This window comes from Gadus morhua, chromosome 7 (genome assembly GCF_902167405.1).
Source record: "Gadus morhua chromosome 7, gadMor3.0, whole genome shotgun sequence".
NCBI classification, from domain to species: Eukaryota; Metazoa; Chordata; class Actinopteri; order Gadiformes; family Gadidae; genus Gadus; species Gadus morhua.
Genome location: NC_044054.1, coordinates 9363148 through 9381060, shown reverse-complemented (window position 1 = coordinate 9381060; position 17913 = coordinate 9363148). Strand labels below are relative to the sequence as shown.

Below are 17913 nucleotides of genomic sequence, written 5' to 3'. Positions count from 1 at the left end.
TAATTCCCAGGGTCACTACCGTTACTGTGAGGCATTGTTCTCCCTTAAAGAGCACAGAAAAGCCATCGAAGCTAATGAATTAGCACAGTTCATTTGCATACCCAGCGGGGATGGTCTGAAGGACCTTGTGCAGCAAAAGAAAAAATTCATCTCGGAAATGACAGAGAAAGGTACTGTATTACTGTATTGTCCTGTGTAATCTTGACATGAATATGACATTGTTCCCTACGTATACAGTTGATTTACCAATAGGACTTAGGGCGCTGCTGATCGTAATTTTCCGGCGTTGTGTTGGCCGATCACCCGAGACTGGTATATTCAGTTTTGGCCCATGAGTTCAATGATGCTTTAAGGTCTTGCGGAGGACCGTCATTCAGACATTAACCATACCGACTGTGTTCCCAGCTGTGGTCTGCTGAAGGGTTAATCCCCCAAAACCAATGCATTCCAACTAGAACGAATAATCAAATTCAAACAGACATTGCAATGTAATAGAACGCGATTGGCAAATTGCAAAGGCTGTGATTTGTTACTGTCTGGAGATCAATAAGATTCATATTTATTTTTTCTTTTACAATTCAATAGTTAAATAAATATGTTATATCAATGCATGCATCAATTCATCTCAACACATAGGCCTTGCCTACAGGAAAGAGCAGTTTATATGTTGACTGCTTCAAATGTCGTGTTGCTCATACTATAGAATGATTTATTGCCTGTTCAATGATTCATACAGAACAAAAGGAACTTTAAAACATACTAAAACCCAATCGCAATATTGGTTGAAATAGTCGCCATTCGATTATTCCCTCAAATCGTTTTGCCCTAATTCGAACACTGTTTAAAATACATGCAGTGTCTTCCAATTTAATAATAACTGTCCTCATTTGCTTTCCCTCTAGCCGGACCACTGCCAGAAACCAAGAATAAACGGTAGTAACCACCACATATATTCTGTGTATATATATTCATATTCTGAATGAAGTCCCAAGATTGTTGGAACCCTTTTGTATTTTTTATTTTAGACAAGGTATTAGCAGCAAGTCCAATCCTGGAACCTCGCTCCCATCTACAGACATGCCTGCAGTTAAAGTCGACACAAAACTGGCAACTGGCAAAGTCCCACATGTCAAGGTTTGTACATATTGCAAAACTTCAATGCCACCCACCATCCATATTCAAAAGAAAGCAACTCAACAATGATCCCAGTCTGACAATTAAGAATAACACTTATGATGTTCATTATATTTCAGGCGAAAAAGACCAATCCAGGTGGGTTTTTTACCTCAAATACATTCTGATTGACTTATTTAATTCTAATCATGAATTTCTGATTATGAAACAACTACTTTAAATTGAAATTTAATTCTGATTATGACTTAATTTTAAGGGTTGAAGGAAGGCATTACCCCTGCAATGATCAATTCCAAACTCTCCAAACAGCAGAAAAGGTGAGTGCTATGAACCAATTGATAGCGACACTTGCTTTAAAAAACCGTTGATAAAACAAGTGTATTGACTATCTGTCATTTAAGTGAGACTGATAGGAGTAAGAACGAAGGCCCGAAAGTCGTCATGACGAACAAGTCCAACAATGAGAAGGATCATTCTAAGGAAAAGGTAACATGGGACAAATTGACCATGATTTGGTGTGTGTTATTTATTTTCCTCAGAGCCGTGGGCCGCTCTTACTGTTCTTTTTAGATCAGAGTGCGTGTAGCGACACGCACGATTGGAGTATGTAGCATTTTTCACCAGTTCTGGACCGAAAAAGACTGGACTCAAGGCTCGCCCTATTTAGCTTATTTAAGACGAGTTTATGCCCCAAATATCCTATGTATTTAAAGGATTAATTTATAATGGAGTTAGAATTTTTTGATCCAAGTGTAAAATGGTGATAGCAAACGGCCGTTGAAGGTGAGTGGGGTTATGATGAGTGAGGGTGCATACTTTAATAGAGCCATGTTTTGGTGACGTTTCTCTGTTTGAGAAACATCTAACTTGCGACACAACTGCTGTGTTATCCAAAGCAAGATTTCTTCACGTACCGCAGTAAAAAAAAAAAGTGCGTTCGCGACACAAGACGGGTCTCGATGTTGGCGACCATAATGTTAGATATTTGATAGGGTAACTGCTTTTTTGAACGATTTAGAACGATTTCTATTATTTTAATATTTTAAAGATAGGGGTCTCTTACCCCAATATTTTGTCTTCCCTCAAGAATGTAGCGAAGAGTCCCAAAACAAACGTGGCCTGCATCGCAGCCCTGCGGTCAGCAGTGCAGGACGGCTACGTGGCCCTCGCTGACCTTAGATGCTGGCTGGCAGAGAAGGCCTTCTCCCAGGCGCTCGCGTTGCTCCAAACGACCCCACCCAAGGTACAGCCAAAGGAAACAACCCCGTACACCACCACGTCATTTTGGGCTGTCCGCTTGCACCCAGACCTTTTTGAATGTCGGTAGAATCCCAGCAGATTGACTTGACATGCAACATGTTTTTAGGACCTTGGAATCTCGACCCTGGATGAAGCGGTGTTGCACTATGGCCGTGCGTCCGCCCTGATTGAAATTGGCCAACCACAGGTAACCCCGTAGCAGATGGTTTCAGAAGGGGTGACGGAGCGTTATTTCATACAGGGTACAGTCTGCCCCAGGGTTGAAATGAAACCAAAACGCAACAGCTCTCTGGATAAAACCTAGTGATGTCTTTTATTCTTTAAAATTCACCAAGCTATTAGTAAATCTATAAACATCTAATGGCAGGAACCATAACTTAAGAGGCAGCACTTTTCAGATAGAATGCAAAATGCATGCAAATGTATACTTTTCCTGGAAAATTGAATGGTTTCATCGTTCATTTACTTAACATGACTATTCCCTGATCCATACATTCAGTAAAACAAACTTGCGTAGTTGCGCAAGCACGGAAAAACGCTGTGAATATGGTTTGTGCTGTTGAATTCATGGGGTCTTGCACATTGGCTGTTACGCACACACACTTAATTTAGCCTCACTAGAAGCTCTCGCCTTATTTATTTACACTGGCTTACTGGTTAACATTAAAAAATATTTATACACTGAATATATGTCTGTCTGTCTGTCTGTCTGTCTGTCTGTCTGTCTGTCTGTCTGTCTGTCTGTCTGTCTGTCTGTCTGTCTGTCTGTCTGTCTGTCTGTCTGTCTGTCTGTCTGTCTGTCTGTCTGTCTGTCTGTATGTATGTAAATGGGATTGGTTAACCTATTCAAGGTTCTGTCTCTATCCTAGGGTGCTGCTCAGATATGTTCAGATTCGATCATGTTATGTTATCAGTACGTTCATGTATCTGCTTTTGGGTAAATTCTTAGTGTGAACATTCATATTTTTAATAATGCACCAGGTAAGACTCTTCTTTGTACAAATTACAGCATTAGATACATAATAAAGATGCATATCTAAGCAAGATTGGTATTGCAACCAAAATATCTCTAACCGAATCGATATTGAATCGATTCCGAACCTTGTGTATCGGAATCGAATCGTTTTGGGAAATCAGTAGCGATACCCAGCCCTATGTGAAACTAGAAAATGCTAAAGGGGAAACTAGTAAAAAGCTTATGGGCTTAGCTTATAAATGCTAGCGTGTGTGTGTGTGTGTGTGTGTGTGTGTGTGTGTGTGTGTGTGTGTGTGTGTGTGTGTGTGTGTGTGTGTGTGTGTGTGTGTGTGTGTGTGTGTGTGTGTGTGTGTGTGTGTGTGTGTGTGTGTGTGTGGCCTTGCAATCACACTAGAATTCAATGCGATGTTTTTGAGATGCTAACGATATTATTATTTTTTTCCACAGGAACTTGGAGAGGCACTAAGAGAATTTGACATTATCAAAACCTTTGAGAAACGCACATTTGAGTGTCTTGTATACTATGGGATTGGCAGGGTATATTTTAAGGAGAACAGGTAGGCATGCCGTATATCTGACGCATCTTGGGTCACAAACGGGTCAATTTAGAATAAAATCACGAGGGTCATGTCTTTGTCTTGCAGGTTCAAAGATGCACTGGCACATTTCACAGACTCCATGCAGATGGTCACCAAACGGATCACTCCTGGAAAACTCACCTGGCCGTTGACCAAAGAGATTGTCAAAGAAACCCAGCTGGACTACTTTAAGGTATGAAGATGATTCTCAAAATGTCATACTGCAGTCTTCCTGATCTTCAAAAAATGCACCCTATTTCCTATTGTCACATAATGCATATGAGCTGTGCAGGGCTCTACACTAACTTTTTTTTTTTCAGGAGCACTCGTGCCCCTACGTTTAGGAGCACAGGGAAAAAAAATGGGGGCACAATAGGTTTTTGTTTAAACAGATTGGCTGTTACGTTACGCACGTCACTCAGTGGCCACGCTGTTGAACGCTGATTGGCTGTCATCACGCTAATGTCGCGGCAAAGTTAAAATATTTCAACTCGAGCAAAAGTGGCGTGCTGCAAATCCACCTGAAATCCACGTGAACGCGCTCGCCCGTGCCGGGCAAAAGTGTTGCGCTGCAAATGGTATCGCTGCTTTGTATGGAATCGTTTTGCCCCTTCGTGTTTGGTGTGAACGCACAGTATAGTGCGCTGTGGAGAAGTCACTCGCACGCATGCTCCTTTTTTGTTTTTCTCGTTCGCACGCCGATATATTCACTCGCAAATGCGAGTGTAATGGGCGCACTGTAGAGCCCTGGAGCTGTGACATAATTATGTAACACTGCAGTGAAGAGTCAAATGTGTGTACGTGTAGCAGGTAGCCAGTTAATATTTCTTATATTTTGTCCATTTGTTTCTATGTAGGAGTCACTTTTGGAATTGATGGCGTCATGTCAATTTCCACCTATGCCAGATGCAATTTGTCGCCATGGAAACTGCATTGGTCCCATAAAAACTGCGATCTACTTCACAGATCCAGATTTTAAGGTAAATGGCAAAATGTTGTTTCTGTACACGAAATGATTTGGAGTTGTGCTGTTATCCTTGAAAACCATTGCTATTGGATTCTTAGGGGTTCATTCGACTAGTTTGCTGCCAAGGTTGTGTTGTGGAGTATCACATTAGCTGTTGGAAAAGCCTCAAGACGACATTATTCTCCGATAGTAATGAAAAGGTATGTGTAGAATTAAAAAGCACAGTACAAACAATCTTCACTTGTACAGCAATTAACAAAATATTGTACTGTGTGTTGCACAGGATTTTCTGCAACGGGACTGTTTGACTCCGGACTGCAAATCGTCAATTTGTAGCATACAAATCTATGGTTCTACTGGTCTAATTAAGTGTAAGGTAGGGTAACTGTATACTTGAACCGCTTTTTCGTCCGTCAATCGAGGGATGGGGGGGCCTGGAAACTTCAACGGACAATTATCGGGAACATGGGTTGTGTGATTGCGCAACGTTCCATTAGGAGGAAAAATAGTTTGTAGGATGCACGCATTTAGAAACCATTTAAGACGATCCAGAAAATGTATTTCCTTCCGTTGGTGAAAATGCTTCTCTATTGGTAGGCTTGGTAATGCTTTTGGATGCGTCTCTTTTCTCTATCTCCTATGTATCTATCTCTTTTCTAATATGCATTTGTCCTCCTTTTTTAGTTTGAAACGGTCATCCGAAAGCCTGAGCGTCTGAGGAAGTTCAGAGTGAATCAGAAATGTACAAGGTAAACAAGTTTGTCATTGGCAATTCAAGCCATATTAAGTGTATAAGAATAAAGTTACTCCTGGACGCATTTCAATCCAGACCTTGCTTGGCTTATATATCTAAATATCTCAATATGTTGCTCTGAGACACAGGATTGTTGTTGAGTAAATTGTGGGGGGGGAAACCTTTTGTAATTTTAAGTCTCAAGAATCTACAATCCAAGGAAGAGCGAAAGCTCAGGAGAAAACAAGCGAAGCAAGTATCCAAAGACACAATTATCACAGACAGCAACGACCGCCAAAAAGAACGAGATGCCGCCAGAGAAGAGCAGAGTTGCCAGGAAGGTAATTTTCTTTGAAAAAAACAACTTCGCCTTCATCAGTTTATTTTGCCGTAAACTCAGGTCCACTATACATATCACTTTGCGAATACCTTCCACGGTCTGGTCCTAAATCATCAATATGCTTTTTGTCATGTTTATATTTAAAGCACTGGTATAGACCTTTAGCAAAGAGCCAATGTGCGTCACAAAGTTGTACTGCGGAATGCCATTTATCTGAACCGCATTCATCCAAACGTGCTAAAACAAACTTTCCCTACTGCTTAGTCGCCTTTACAGCTGTCAGCTTTCTGGCTCCCAGTTCTAGGAACCTTTTGCATGCAGGCTAAGATTATTAAGTCAACAGGTTCAGGTGTTTATATTTACATATTAAATGTTTGGTCCTATTGCCTCTTTGAAAGTTCTACTACTACCCTTTTGTTTGTAATAATGAATGAAGAACCGAATAACATTAAAATCCACCTAAATAATGGTGTATGCGTGGGGGACAAATGCTTAAGATATTGAGGCGTGTTTGAGAACATGTGTGTGTGGTGCGTCTCGTGGCAGCGGGCCCCAGCAGCGGCCGGTCCCTGCTCAGGGACCGCGGGCTGTTCCAGCTGCAGCAGAACCGAGAACTCCTGGGAGAGCGGCGGGGGGACGACCTGCCAGCCCTGGTGGCCCGCCTGATGCCCTGGGTGGAGCTGGACAGCTCCAAGGGCAACGCGGTGGCCGCCAGGATCCTGGGCATGGGGCCCTCGCAGGTGGAGACGCTGGGGCAGGTGGTGGACCTGCTGCTGGAGCGGGAGAACAGAGTGTGGGCCCGCGTGCTCATCGAGTTCCTCGGCGGTAGCCTGAAGTGGGCCCGGCGGCTGGACAATGAAGGTGAGCGCTCGCCCCCTCCCATGGCTCGCCGTCACAGTGCATTGTGCCGTTTTATTGCTCTGTTCCATCCAAGCCCTGGCTTGTTTAAACTAGTTGTGAATCAAGGCCCTATCCCATTTCTATCCCTTACCCCTTCCCCTTACCCCTCCCCCTTGTTTTGAAGGGGGAAGGGGTAAGGGGTAGAAATTCTACCCCTTACCCCTTCAATGGGATTGGGCCTTAATGTGCCCTCAGTAAGGGTCGTTCCAGAAGCATCCCGCTACAACTTAATGCCTTCCCGGTCTCCGCAGGTCTGAACGCCGCCCGTGTGTTCATGGAGACTCACGCAGGGCATTTGGAGTTGATTGACCCGTCCTCTCTCTTACACTTTGCGCCGATGAAAATGTTGAGGAAGTTTGAATCCCAGCCTGAGCTCCTGAGGCAGCCTGGCATCACGTTTCCGCAGTACCTAAAGGGGGCCCCTGCCCAAGACTGGAGAGTGTTTATCTGGACCCTTGAGGAGCACCGGGGCCAGTTCGAATGCTGCCACACTATGCTCGATGAGTTCTTTGATATTTTGGGTAAGGGACTGGAAGGCATCGTTCTACATCCAGAGGGTTGAGTTGGCCGCTTGTTGACCGCCTTCTTTGTTTATTCCAGACGGCGATTGCGTCATCATGAAAAAGTCTGATAATTTGAATGAAAATGTGAGTTCAACATCCAACTTTGTGTGTTGATCTTTTGTCGCATAACCAAATACTTTTGTTGTTGTTAGACTTGATAACCACAATCCAAACCGTAGAATAATGGTGATATGTTTAAGATGCATTCTCACATGTTACTCTATTCCACTGAAAACCTGTCCATGGTTGAAGAGTTGTTGAGGATACAATATGAAGGCCTCATTTAGAAGTTTCAGTTGGTACCTTACATACTTGTTATTTGTTTTTTTCAAAATACAGAACTCACCTGTTAAGACTCGTAACAAACGCCGAAAAAAGAAACCTAAAGACCAAAAGGTGGGGGGGGGGGGGGGGGGGGGGGTGTGTGTGTGTGTGTGTGTGTGTGTGTGTGTGTGTGTGTGTGTGTGTGTGTGTGTGTGTGTGTGTGTGTGTGTGTGTGTGTGTGTGTGTGTGTGTGTGTGTGTGTGTGTGTGTGTGTGTTCCATGCTTACCATGCTTGCACTTTCATTTCCCCAGGCTGTTCTAGTCCCGTCGGGCATGAGGGGCGGCACGCAGAGACATGAGCAGGACTTCTTTGATGATGATGACTCTTTGTAAGTAGTTTAATTCACCATGAAAACGCTTTTTGTTTTTAATTAAAATTCTTTAATGTTAAAGAAATGCACATGTTCTGTGTGTGTGTGTGTGTGTGTGTTGGATGGTTTGTCATTATGGGTCATTAATTGCTTAAGAAATGTAAATAACTTTGCAGGGTGATTTTAAGAGTACAAACGTAGTACTTCAGGTGATGGAACCATAGGATACAAATTTGATTGGAAAACAAAATGACATTCCCCTCACTGGTATTTTTATATTTCTAGGTCATACCTGGGCTCCGGTGATCCATTCAGCGTACCCGATCACCTGCGAGATCAAGTGGCGTCTTTTGAGTCCCACTACAATCCCCCCACCCCTAAGACCATTCTGGACGACAACCCTGACCCCACCGAGGAGAGCCTGTATGAGTGAGTCTGCCTCGGGGGGGGGGGGGGGGGGGGGGGGGGGGGACACTCAAAGAGTTGGACCGACAGAGCACTGTGTGCACACGGCGGCCATGCTTGCCAAATGGGGCAGTTCAGTTTGGTCATATCGCGGCCACTTTGTTTGAGAACATACCCTGTTTTCATGTTGTTCTCATCATGGCCTACACTGGGGCCATACTAGGCGTCATTACTTAATTTTCATCTCACTTCAAGTGTTATTCCAAATGCTGATTTGGAAGCATTCGCTGTGCCCCTAGCCAATAAAATGAAAGCCATTTGGGCTTTTAGCGTTGCTCCGGGCAAGCTCTACACTCGACTATCAACGGAAAAAAAGTGTTTGGAGGGCTTATTTTATGGGTCTTCATGCTGAAAAACACCCTGGGTTAAATTTTCGCAGGAATTACACTTTAAGCTTTTCTTCCCTGTGCAATTAGTTTTGTATCATGATTAATTGTGTATGGCTCAGAAACTACGCTTGACAGATATTTTAGGAAAGAATATGCTGGGATTATCCAATAAAAATCCTTTCCTGAATGTGTGTCCTAATTCAAAACTATTTTCCCCTTTTAGCTACTTTGCCCAAATCCTGGAGGAGCACGGCCCCCTGGGGGCCGGGGACCCCCTGCTACTGGGCCAGCTGGACCTATTCCCCCCAGAGGCTCGGCAGAGGATCCAGCGCTCGGGGGGCTTCAGGGCCTTCCTGCTGCAGTCACCGCGCTTCGTCCTGATGGGCGAGCACATCGGCCTTGACCGGCCCGCCGTCTCCCTGCAGGGAGCGTGGGGCCGCGGCCTGGACCACCGGGACAAGCTGCAGCCCCAGAGCACAGGGCGGCCCGCCACTTCATCACCGAACGATGAGTACCAACAGCTACTGTCCCTGCCGTGTCCCTACCCTTATTATGCCGACCAAACGCCCAGTAGCAGGTCAGCAAGCGCGGACTGTGTTTCAAACTCCTCTGGGACGACTGGAAGTGATGCAGGGGTGAACACCAGTCATCACTTCAACCACTCCTCAGGAAGTGACTCCGGGGACTTGGAACCGAAGAGCAGCGAGGTAGAGGAAAATGTTTGGGTAGATAGGTACTCTCCAGTAAATAACGCTGGTGTGAACCAAATGTGTAATTATTATAAGACTATTGAATATTGTGAAAACCAGATATGACATTGAGCCCTATAAATGAAATGTATATCCCATGTGTCTAGGCCTGTCGAGCCGACTGCGAGGATGTGGCGGTCAATGCAGAGTATGGGGTGAGTTCCACACATCACTGAACTCTTTGAATGAATCGTCAAAAAACTATTGTTTGTGTGATGTTTAAAGAAACCCACATCCTTTTCCAAACCAGTGTGAACAACACAACGAAGTGGCGCAAAAGTGCCGGGATCTAGATCATCGGTTACAGTACCTGGAGAAGGCCGTCCAACACAAACGCACCGTGGCGGCTCTGGAGAAAGACATAGAGGAGACCAACACCAACATACAAGTAGGTCCCCACACCAGCAAGGGCTTACAGGTCAAGGTACTCTCGATGGTCTCACCGCCTTAACCGTCACACTGTTTCTCATCAAGGTGACCAATAAAGAGGTGGAGCTCTTCCAGCAGAAGCTTGAGGAGATGGTGAGGAGAGACCAGAAAGAGAAGAGGGCCAATCAGGAGGAACTCAAGGCCCTGAAGATGGAGAGCGAGGAGCTGGCGGGGCAGCAGGCCAGGTAGGAATCATGTGTTGATTTAGAAAGTATACCCGTGGCTTCTGAAACTGACCATCATACGGGCTGAGGTCTGACCATCAAGGAGCTCCAACTATTGTAGAGCCAACCTTTCTGTATACTTCACTCCAACCACTACTCATGGTTTCCCAGTCAACAGTCCCAGTCAGGGTTCTTCCTGAATAAGCCATTTCTTTCTTATGATCCGAATACTGTGCTCCTCTCAGGCTCTCCAGAAGTCTGCAGGAGAAGCGTATCAAGTATGATAAACAGCTGAGGGACTTCTGTGATCTGAGGTAAGTGGCGAGCCATGACATTTTCTAAATACCCGGGTCAGGTGTATCATGCTGCAGGGTCCTTCCCTGCCAGCTATGAGTTATTGAGCCTACCGTTTCCATAGTAATCAGTCAGCAGCAGAGAAGATGAGCCTGGAGGATGAAATAAAACGATGTCGGGATTTATGTACCAAGGCAGCTGCAAGGTCTCGGAAAGCAGAGGTAAGTACATCCTATTTATTTATTTGCATTTTTTTTACAGCAGTTTGGCGTTTATATGATAAACATGAGAATATGTGAGGTATAAACAAAGGCATTACTCACTTACTTTGAAAGTTGACATTGGAAAAAGATTTCCAACCAAATGACATCATTTCTTTTCACAGTATGACCTTTGCCCTTTCATCCTTCTCCTAGCTGTCGACACTGGAAATCAATCAAAAGCAAAGCTTGCACTGCCTGAATAAGTCCCTCTCCGACAGCCTGGAGATTCTGCTCAAGCTAGAGGAGGTGGCCCCCAGGTAACCTACAGGAACCACGCCCTCCACATGTGCTGGGGTGGCGTGGGACCAGTACTCACCCCGATGCCGTCCTCAGGTATCCTCCACAGGTCATGGGCGTGTTCCAGCTGCGATGGAGGCAGTGTGTCCAGGAGGCCAGAGAGAAGATCTCCGTGGTGGAGGTGAGTAGGAACCCAAAGTCAACCACAGTGTTCATATTACAGCCAATCGGAATGACTCATTTTAACTGTCATTATTAAATGGTACAACGTTGCTGGGCAGAAGTTGTACCCTGATGCTACTCAAGAGTAGCGTTGGAAAGATATTTGTATCATTTGAATGTGAAAGCAGACATTTATAAGCCAGATCTTAAAAGCATATATTTATAGAACCTCACAATGAGTGGAATTGACGCTGATGTTGATGAATATCTGATGACTTGATGTCCTGTGCAGAGTCAGTACCAGGAGCAGGCTGAGCAGGTGAAGAGGGGGGCGAGGCTGAGTGCGCTGCCCCCAATCCGCGTGCCCAATGCCCCAGAGCCCCCCGTCGCTGTGGTGAGACCCACACTGATATCAGCTCTTTATCACCCTACGACCGTCACTACACAGGGGTCCAAGGCTCAGACGTCTGTCTGTGTGTGTGTCTCTCTCCCAGACGTTTTCATCCATCCAGAAGTTGTCTTTCGCTGAGGGCCACAACGTCCCCCTGGCTCAGAGCCAGCATCGGTCTGAACCACTGCCATGTGGGCCCTCGCAGGCCCAGTCCTGGGGGTCCACACAGGTCCAGGCTGCTGAGGCCCCCCAGGTCCCCGTCTACCCACCACCCAGCCAGAGGAACCGGCCCCTGGAGCCGCAGCAAGCCACCAAGTTTGACAAAATCCTGGAGCAGCTCGGCATCATGTTCCCCGACTACAGCAGGTAACGCTTTGTAATCACAGAATACATCAGCAGCTGTGGGCTTCGTTGGATGGCCCTGAGGTTTTGACTCTTTGGGGGGTGTGTGTGTGTGTGTGTGTGTGTGTGTGTGTGTGTGTGTGTAGGCAGGAGTTGATGAAGTCTGTTCATACGTTTCGCCGGTCAAACGGCGGCGCTCTGACCACAGTGACCTTTGAAGACGTCATCAACGGCGTCTCTCAGATCATCCTGGACCACCAGGTACGGTACCTCCACGCTTGGGCCCAAAGCAGGGCTGATCAATGGGAATAAAATCTACTCGGTAATCCTGTATTCAAACAGACCAATTAAAGGGCTCATGTCATGCCACCAGGTGTGGGTGTGATTAGCTGGTTCGGCACAGGGAAGGAATGATTTTCCTAGTGGCATCACAAGTGGGTGTGTCCCACACAGATGTATGAAGGCTGGATGAGCAGCGTTTGCTACAGTCCACTGGGAAGGCTGGTAGACTGATCTATCCAGTGCACAACTAGGCTGACAAACCCGCGTGTGATGTCAATATGAAAATCATTCCTTCCCTGTGCCAAACGGCTTGTGCCAGCTAATCACAGCCACACCTGATGGATTAGCTGGTGCAACCCCAACCACGTTCGGATTATAATCCAATGACGGAAAAGGTTTGGAGGATGATCATAAGGTCACTTTGTGTGGGGAAGGGGTTGGATTACAGCGCCCAGCCCCCCAACGCAGGAAGCGGTGTGCGGCAGCAGAACGGGACCTCCGCCGCCCTCCCGCCCGCCTCCCACGTCTGGCTTCCGCTGGGAACGCCCAGGCACTGCCCCACCAACGCTGTGAGTGCAGAACCCCCCCCCCCCCCAAGGCCTTACCCCATGTTACCCCTAGCCCTTTAGACTGAGCGTGCGTGTGTGTGTGTGTGTGTGTTCTCCTGTAGCTCAACATGGAGGACCCGTGTATCATCTGCCATGACGACATGCCCCCGGAGAGTGTGTGCGTGCTGCAGTGCAGGCACAGCTTCCACAAAGAGGTGCGTGTGGCGGACTCCTTATCAGACGGCGTTCGGTATTGATGCATTTCCACCTAATGAACCTGTCCTCAGGGGCTGGTAGAGAGCCTGGATGGTCCGGATGACCTCCCTGCCGTCGGTATGGTAGTAATGACGCCCTGTTCCCCCCGCAGTGCATCAGGTCGTGGCTGAAGGAGCAGAGCACGTGCCCGACGTGCCGGAAGCACGCCTTGCTGCCAGAGGACTTCCCCATGCTGGCGGGGCGGTGGCCAACGGGACGCCCCGCCCCTTCCTTCTCATAGGCCGGCCTCAGTCTGTCATAATGTCTGCTTTATCATCTAGTCTGCTCTATCAAAATGATTGCAATGTATTTGCTTCAGGCTTTTAATCAAGCGTATCGTCTTGCCTAACCATGGTTTTGCTTATTATTTTCTTACAACACTGCAGTTTTAGAAATCGATTCTACATTGCTTTATTTTATTCTTTTAATCAGATTTATCGAAATTGTTCCTCAATGTTTCCGAGTCAAACATGCCTGTGCGGCAAATATTGTATAAACAGCGGTACATTCCTTCAAAGAAGATTGCCTAGCGAAATCAACATCTAGGAACTTTAAGTAGGCTCATGTTATATTTCATGGGCACATAGCTAATAACTGACAGAAAGGTATGCAATACACATTCCAAGTATATAACCATTAAATAATTTTGTTGTATACATTAATGCTTTTAAGTTATCATTTATTAAACAAAATGTTGAAACATGTTATATTGAAGATAACAGGACAAATCCAGAGTTGATAGGGTGACATGTCCAAAGCATTAATGACTGATGCATTGGTCCTTTTATCTGAAGCCAGGCAGGTCTCATCGGCAGAAAGATTTGCATGTCAAACTCTGCACAACTTCAGTGGAAAGTTCTCAGTAATCAGGTGGTCGTCATGGAGGACGATCACCACGTTGACCTCAAATTCTAAAAAGGTGGAGAGAAATGAGTTACATCTAAACGGTAAAGTACAAAGCCAACTCTTTGATGTTAAACGAACCAGCTGCTGCTCCACTATACTCCGCGCTTGAAAACAGAATATCAAGACCCATATGGTACCAACTACTCTACGGTTGGCAACAGAATATCAAAATATGGTACCGACTACTCTACGGTTAGCAACAGAATATCAAGACCCATATGGTACCGACTACTCTACGGTTGGCAACAGAATATCAAGACCCATATGGTACCGACTACTCTACGGTTGGCAACAGAATATCAAGACCCATATGGTACCGACTACTCTACGGTTGGCAACAGAATATCAAGACCCATATGGTACCGACTACTCTACGGTTGGCAACAGTGTTGCTTTTACTTCATCTTAACCATACTTGAAGAGCCAGGCCACATTTAACATCGTAAATGTACATAAAACTACACTATTAAGTAGAAGGAAGTAACTGAAACCATGCCTTAAGGCCTAGCATGAAGACTACGTTGAAAGGATGGGAGAGGCAGTGGTGGCGAATTGACTAGATAAACACCGATCCATGTGTCGACAAGAACATCAACGATGGACCATGGATGTTTGGAGCTTGAAGTCTGCATAGGGAAACGTACTGACCCACTTTGAAGTTCGTGGTCTCCAGGGTTGGACAGGTGAAGAGCCGGGGGAATACCATGTAGATGGGGATGGACAGTCCGTGGCAGACGTCGCCCTCCGCAATCTGGATGTTCTGGATCTCTGTGGCGTCTCGCGCGTACCCTTCAGCGCAGCCTGGGAACACGTTGGGGAAAGACCTCTGAAGACTGGGGCCGCTGCTATTAAATGGGCCGGTAACGACTATGCAACAACTACTGTTCTGTTAAAGATGTAACAACTTTATTTTCTTTTGTTACAACAGTGCAGCAACAGCGGAAGACACAGGATAAGATACGATACAATAAGAATATAAATTAATAATAAACTAAAATAGTCGCTGAAGTAGACAAATAGGGTATCTGCGTCTGCACACATTCTTAATGGAAGTGCTTCAAATAAAACAATCAGAAAAGTTTGAAGGGGAGGAGATGTGAATGAAACACGGTGGTATGTGCATGTAGCGAGACAATCTCACCGCAGGTCTCCACTCGGACCAGCTGCAGCTCGATGCTCTTGATGGCCACCTGCGAGTTCTCCACCATCAGCTCCCCAGTGAGCGGCTCGGTGATCACACAGTTGGTGGCGTTCAGGTGACCCCTGATCTGGAACCGAGGCAGCAGACTCCTCTGGATGATAGGAGACATGTTCCCTTGTGCTCAGCAAACCTGATCTTAAAGGGGCTGTTTAGGTCCATTTCTTAAGTGACTTGTACCTCCTGGACGTTCTGCAGGGTCTCTGGGGTGATGGTGAAGTCTACAGACATGGCCACCAACTTGGCTTTCTGTGGCTGAGATTCAACATAACAAGATGTATCACTTGCCAGTCGTGGATACATTTACATTTTTCAAATTGAACTAATAAATACGAGGGGAAACACTTTTGCCGCATGCAACTAGAACTGCTTTCATGACCTTATGTGCATTCCAAAACTATTGAGTATGCTCAAAACCTTTCGCTTAAAGCAGGCATCTGTATGGAGGAGTAGCTGCATCTGTAAAACTGCTCTGCTTTGGACAAGCGGTTCCGACAATGACTCTAAACAGCCTAAGAAAATACGCTCAGGGGCAGGACAACCATTCAGATTCTCCTTCCGGGGCATTCCTGACACAATCCCACACACGTTTAACCACAAATTAAGCATTAACTTCAAAGTCACACCCCGTAACAGTTAATAGGCAGGAGACTTGTATAATTCATTTGAAAAGCTCAATAACAGTGTTCTGTCCACTAACTGGCTGTGCAAACTTGGGTAGCAAACTGGAGAAGCTGGGCTGGCTTGGTGGCATGACCGGGAGGTTTGGGAGTGTCGATAGTAGGACTATTGTAAACAGAGAGGTAGGTGCTGGCCTACATTTTTTATTGTAAATATGCAAGTAATAGGATGGGATTTCACTGATAAAATTATTGAAATAAATGGGGATCAGCATTGACTTGCGAGAAATTGGTGATGTAATTAACACTTACGACTATTTTTATTCATTTAACCTGGAGACCCATGCACCTTTGCGTCTTACCTGGCAGTGCACCATGAACTCAAACGTTCGGCTCAAGTCTTTGGCCAGCAGCGAGCGTTTCATGTCGCAGCGCAGGATGTACTAGAGACAGGGTCAGACAGACAAGCAGACATACAGTCATCTACACAGGAGCCACTCCTTAAATCATGGGAATAACTCCATTCTTTCCTCCCACAATACTAGCATTGACCCATCAACTCTTTGTTTAAGTTTTTAGGGTGTATTATTTAATTTCTTTATTTTTTCTAACAATCTAAATAAGTAAAAGGGAAACAAAGGTAACATTCTTTTCATATCACTGATTGTGTGCACTAATTCAATTCCAATTCAAATGTACCAATCATTGGAATACATTTCAGTGCATTGTGCATATATTTTAAGACAAAAACATGAAAGAAAACATAAAAAGATATCACATTAAAAACAAAATATTGTACCACGATATCATCAGATTCGATTCTGCTTCTTAATCTTAAAGACACCGAGCACAAAAGAAAGACAATACCCAACCTCCCTCTCCCATTTAAATGCCCATTTTAAACTGAACCATTAGGATGATTGTGAGAACAATCCCAGAGAGTAAAAAGGCCTCCGAAGTCACCTGAATGTTGACAAACACGCCGTGGTACGTCTCGTACAGAACCTTGTTACCCTTGGTACTCAGGGGGAACTCAAAGGGGATCTCCGTCTTGCCTCCGGGAATCCTGCCAGCTTTTGCCACCTCGATGTTGGAGTTGATCAGTTGAATGGGCTGTTGAGGTCAACGTGAGCAGAGGAGGTCAAGACGACTACTAAGCACTTTGAATACAAGCTTTACTGATGCACCAGTTATTTTATTTGAGTAGGAAGTTACTTCAGTAACCTGAGTTTAAGTCACTTTCCCACAACTAGTTGTATTTTGAGTGTAACTATGAAGCCAATGTGTCAGATCTCACCTTGACGGAGTTGTAGAAGGCCTCGAAGACGCCCACGCTCTTGGAGCTGAGCTGGAGGTTGACCACGCCCTCCATGGTGAGGGAGATGCCCTGGTGTTGGACCGCCTCTTTGCTGGCCAGCACTACCACACCCGCAAGGACCTCCTGTGGAGAAGACCATTCAAGACATTGTTTTAGACCCTTTTTGTCAAGTTTACCAGAAAGTTAAACTTGAAGAGTTGAGATTCTGATGTGCGGTTCATTGACATGTTGGTGACAAGAAAAACATGGAAATACACCAATCCAGATACACAAATCCCATAATAACATGTTCTCTGCAGAAAGCGGTGCTCAAACATTTTGGTGATTGTCTTAATCACCAGTCGATCCTAATAACTACAATCATGATTACAATCATGCAAAATCTTAGGGATATTAATTTCATTTCATGGTCAACATTTGGTAGTCAGTCTAGTGTTTACATTGGCTATAAGGCATGAGTTGGAATCACACACCTCCTTATGTCGCCCTGTTGTTTGTAACTAGTATAAATACCATTTCAAAATAGGTATTTATCTTTAATAGATCTTCATAAAGCAAGGGTAGGTGTCACGAGGGAGCAGGACATGTGACATTTATGCTGTTCAGCTGTAGTTTCTAACATTATGTGGTCCTCCAACGCATGCATATCGAATCATACTCATAGTACTAAACTATCAAACACGATCTCTGCATGTCAACTCACCCCTTCATGGTAAACTTTGTTGGCTCTTTTGAGACGTATATCCAAAGTGATGCTCATTATTGACTACTTACCGTTTACAATGTAGCCTACTATTAACTCTGATATTAGTAAATATGACTCTGATACCTAATGCAGGATTCCTGAGTCAATTCACACACAACTACAGGAGTCA

At 45.2% G+C, this 17913-nt stretch overlaps 2 protein-coding genes across 4 annotated transcripts in view; one reads left to right on the top strand and one right to left on the bottom strand.

Annotated features, from left to right (window-relative positions):
- The window catches only part of ttc3 (tetratricopeptide repeat domain 3), a 25777-nt gene extending 12119 nt beyond the window's left edge, over positions 1-13658 (top strand). For all 3 annotated transcript variants that reach the window (XM_030360507.1, XM_030360509.1, XM_030360508.1), the window contains exons 12-46: positions 11-170; positions 903-933; positions 1026-1134; positions 1254-1272; positions 1391-1451; positions 1536-1620; positions 2222-2377; positions 2501-2581; positions 3818-3927; positions 4015-4141; positions 4806-4928; positions 5014-5115; positions 5199-5291; positions 5600-5664; positions 5847-5989; positions 6535-6849; positions 7140-7409; positions 7489-7535; positions 7791-7847; positions 8028-8104; positions 8372-8515; positions 9104-9587; positions 9737-9784; positions 9880-10017; positions 10104-10243; positions 10468-10536; positions 10641-10737; positions 10933-11036; positions 11113-11197; positions 11471-11572; positions 11673-11935; positions 12058-12172; positions 12628-12762; positions 12864-12956; positions 13109-13658. In XM_030360507.1, coding sequence (XP_030216367.1) covers positions 11-170; positions 903-933; positions 1026-1134; positions 1254-1272; positions 1391-1451; positions 1536-1620; positions 2222-2377; positions 2501-2581; positions 3818-3927; positions 4015-4141; positions 4806-4928; positions 5014-5115; positions 5199-5291; positions 5600-5664; positions 5847-5989; positions 6535-6849; positions 7140-7409; positions 7489-7535; positions 7791-7847; positions 8028-8104; positions 8372-8515; positions 9104-9587; positions 9737-9784; positions 9880-10017; positions 10104-10243; positions 10468-10536; positions 10641-10737; positions 10933-11036; positions 11113-11197; positions 11471-11572; positions 11673-11935; positions 12058-12172; positions 12628-12762; positions 12864-12956; positions 13109-13237 — 4377 coding nt within the window. In that variant the 3' untranslated portion in view covers positions 13238-13658. The remainder of the gene's footprint in view (positions 1-10; positions 171-902; positions 934-1025; positions 1135-1253; positions 1273-1390; positions 1452-1535; positions 1621-2221; positions 2378-2500; positions 2582-3817; positions 3928-4014; positions 4142-4805; positions 4929-5013; positions 5116-5198; positions 5292-5599; positions 5665-5846; positions 5990-6534; positions 6850-7139; positions 7410-7488; positions 7536-7790; positions 7848-8027; positions 8105-8371; positions 8516-9103; positions 9588-9736; positions 9785-9879; positions 10018-10103; positions 10244-10467; positions 10537-10640; positions 10738-10932; positions 11037-11112; positions 11198-11470; positions 11573-11672; positions 11936-12057; positions 12173-12627; positions 12763-12863; positions 12957-13108) is intronic.
- vps26c (VPS26 endosomal protein sorting factor C) lies at positions 13659-17913 on the bottom strand. The gene is made up of 8 exons (XM_030360529.1): positions 17742-17913; positions 17018-17161; positions 16684-16833; positions 16083-16163; positions 15281-15355; positions 15044-15194; positions 14551-14703; positions 13659-13907 (listed from the first exon to the last, which is right to left on the bottom strand). The coding sequence occupies exons 1-8, from the start codon at positions 17796-17798 to the stop codon at positions 13825-13827; spliced, it is 894 nt and encodes a 297-aa protein (XP_030216389.1). The 5' UTR covers positions 17799-17913; the 3' UTR covers positions 13659-13824.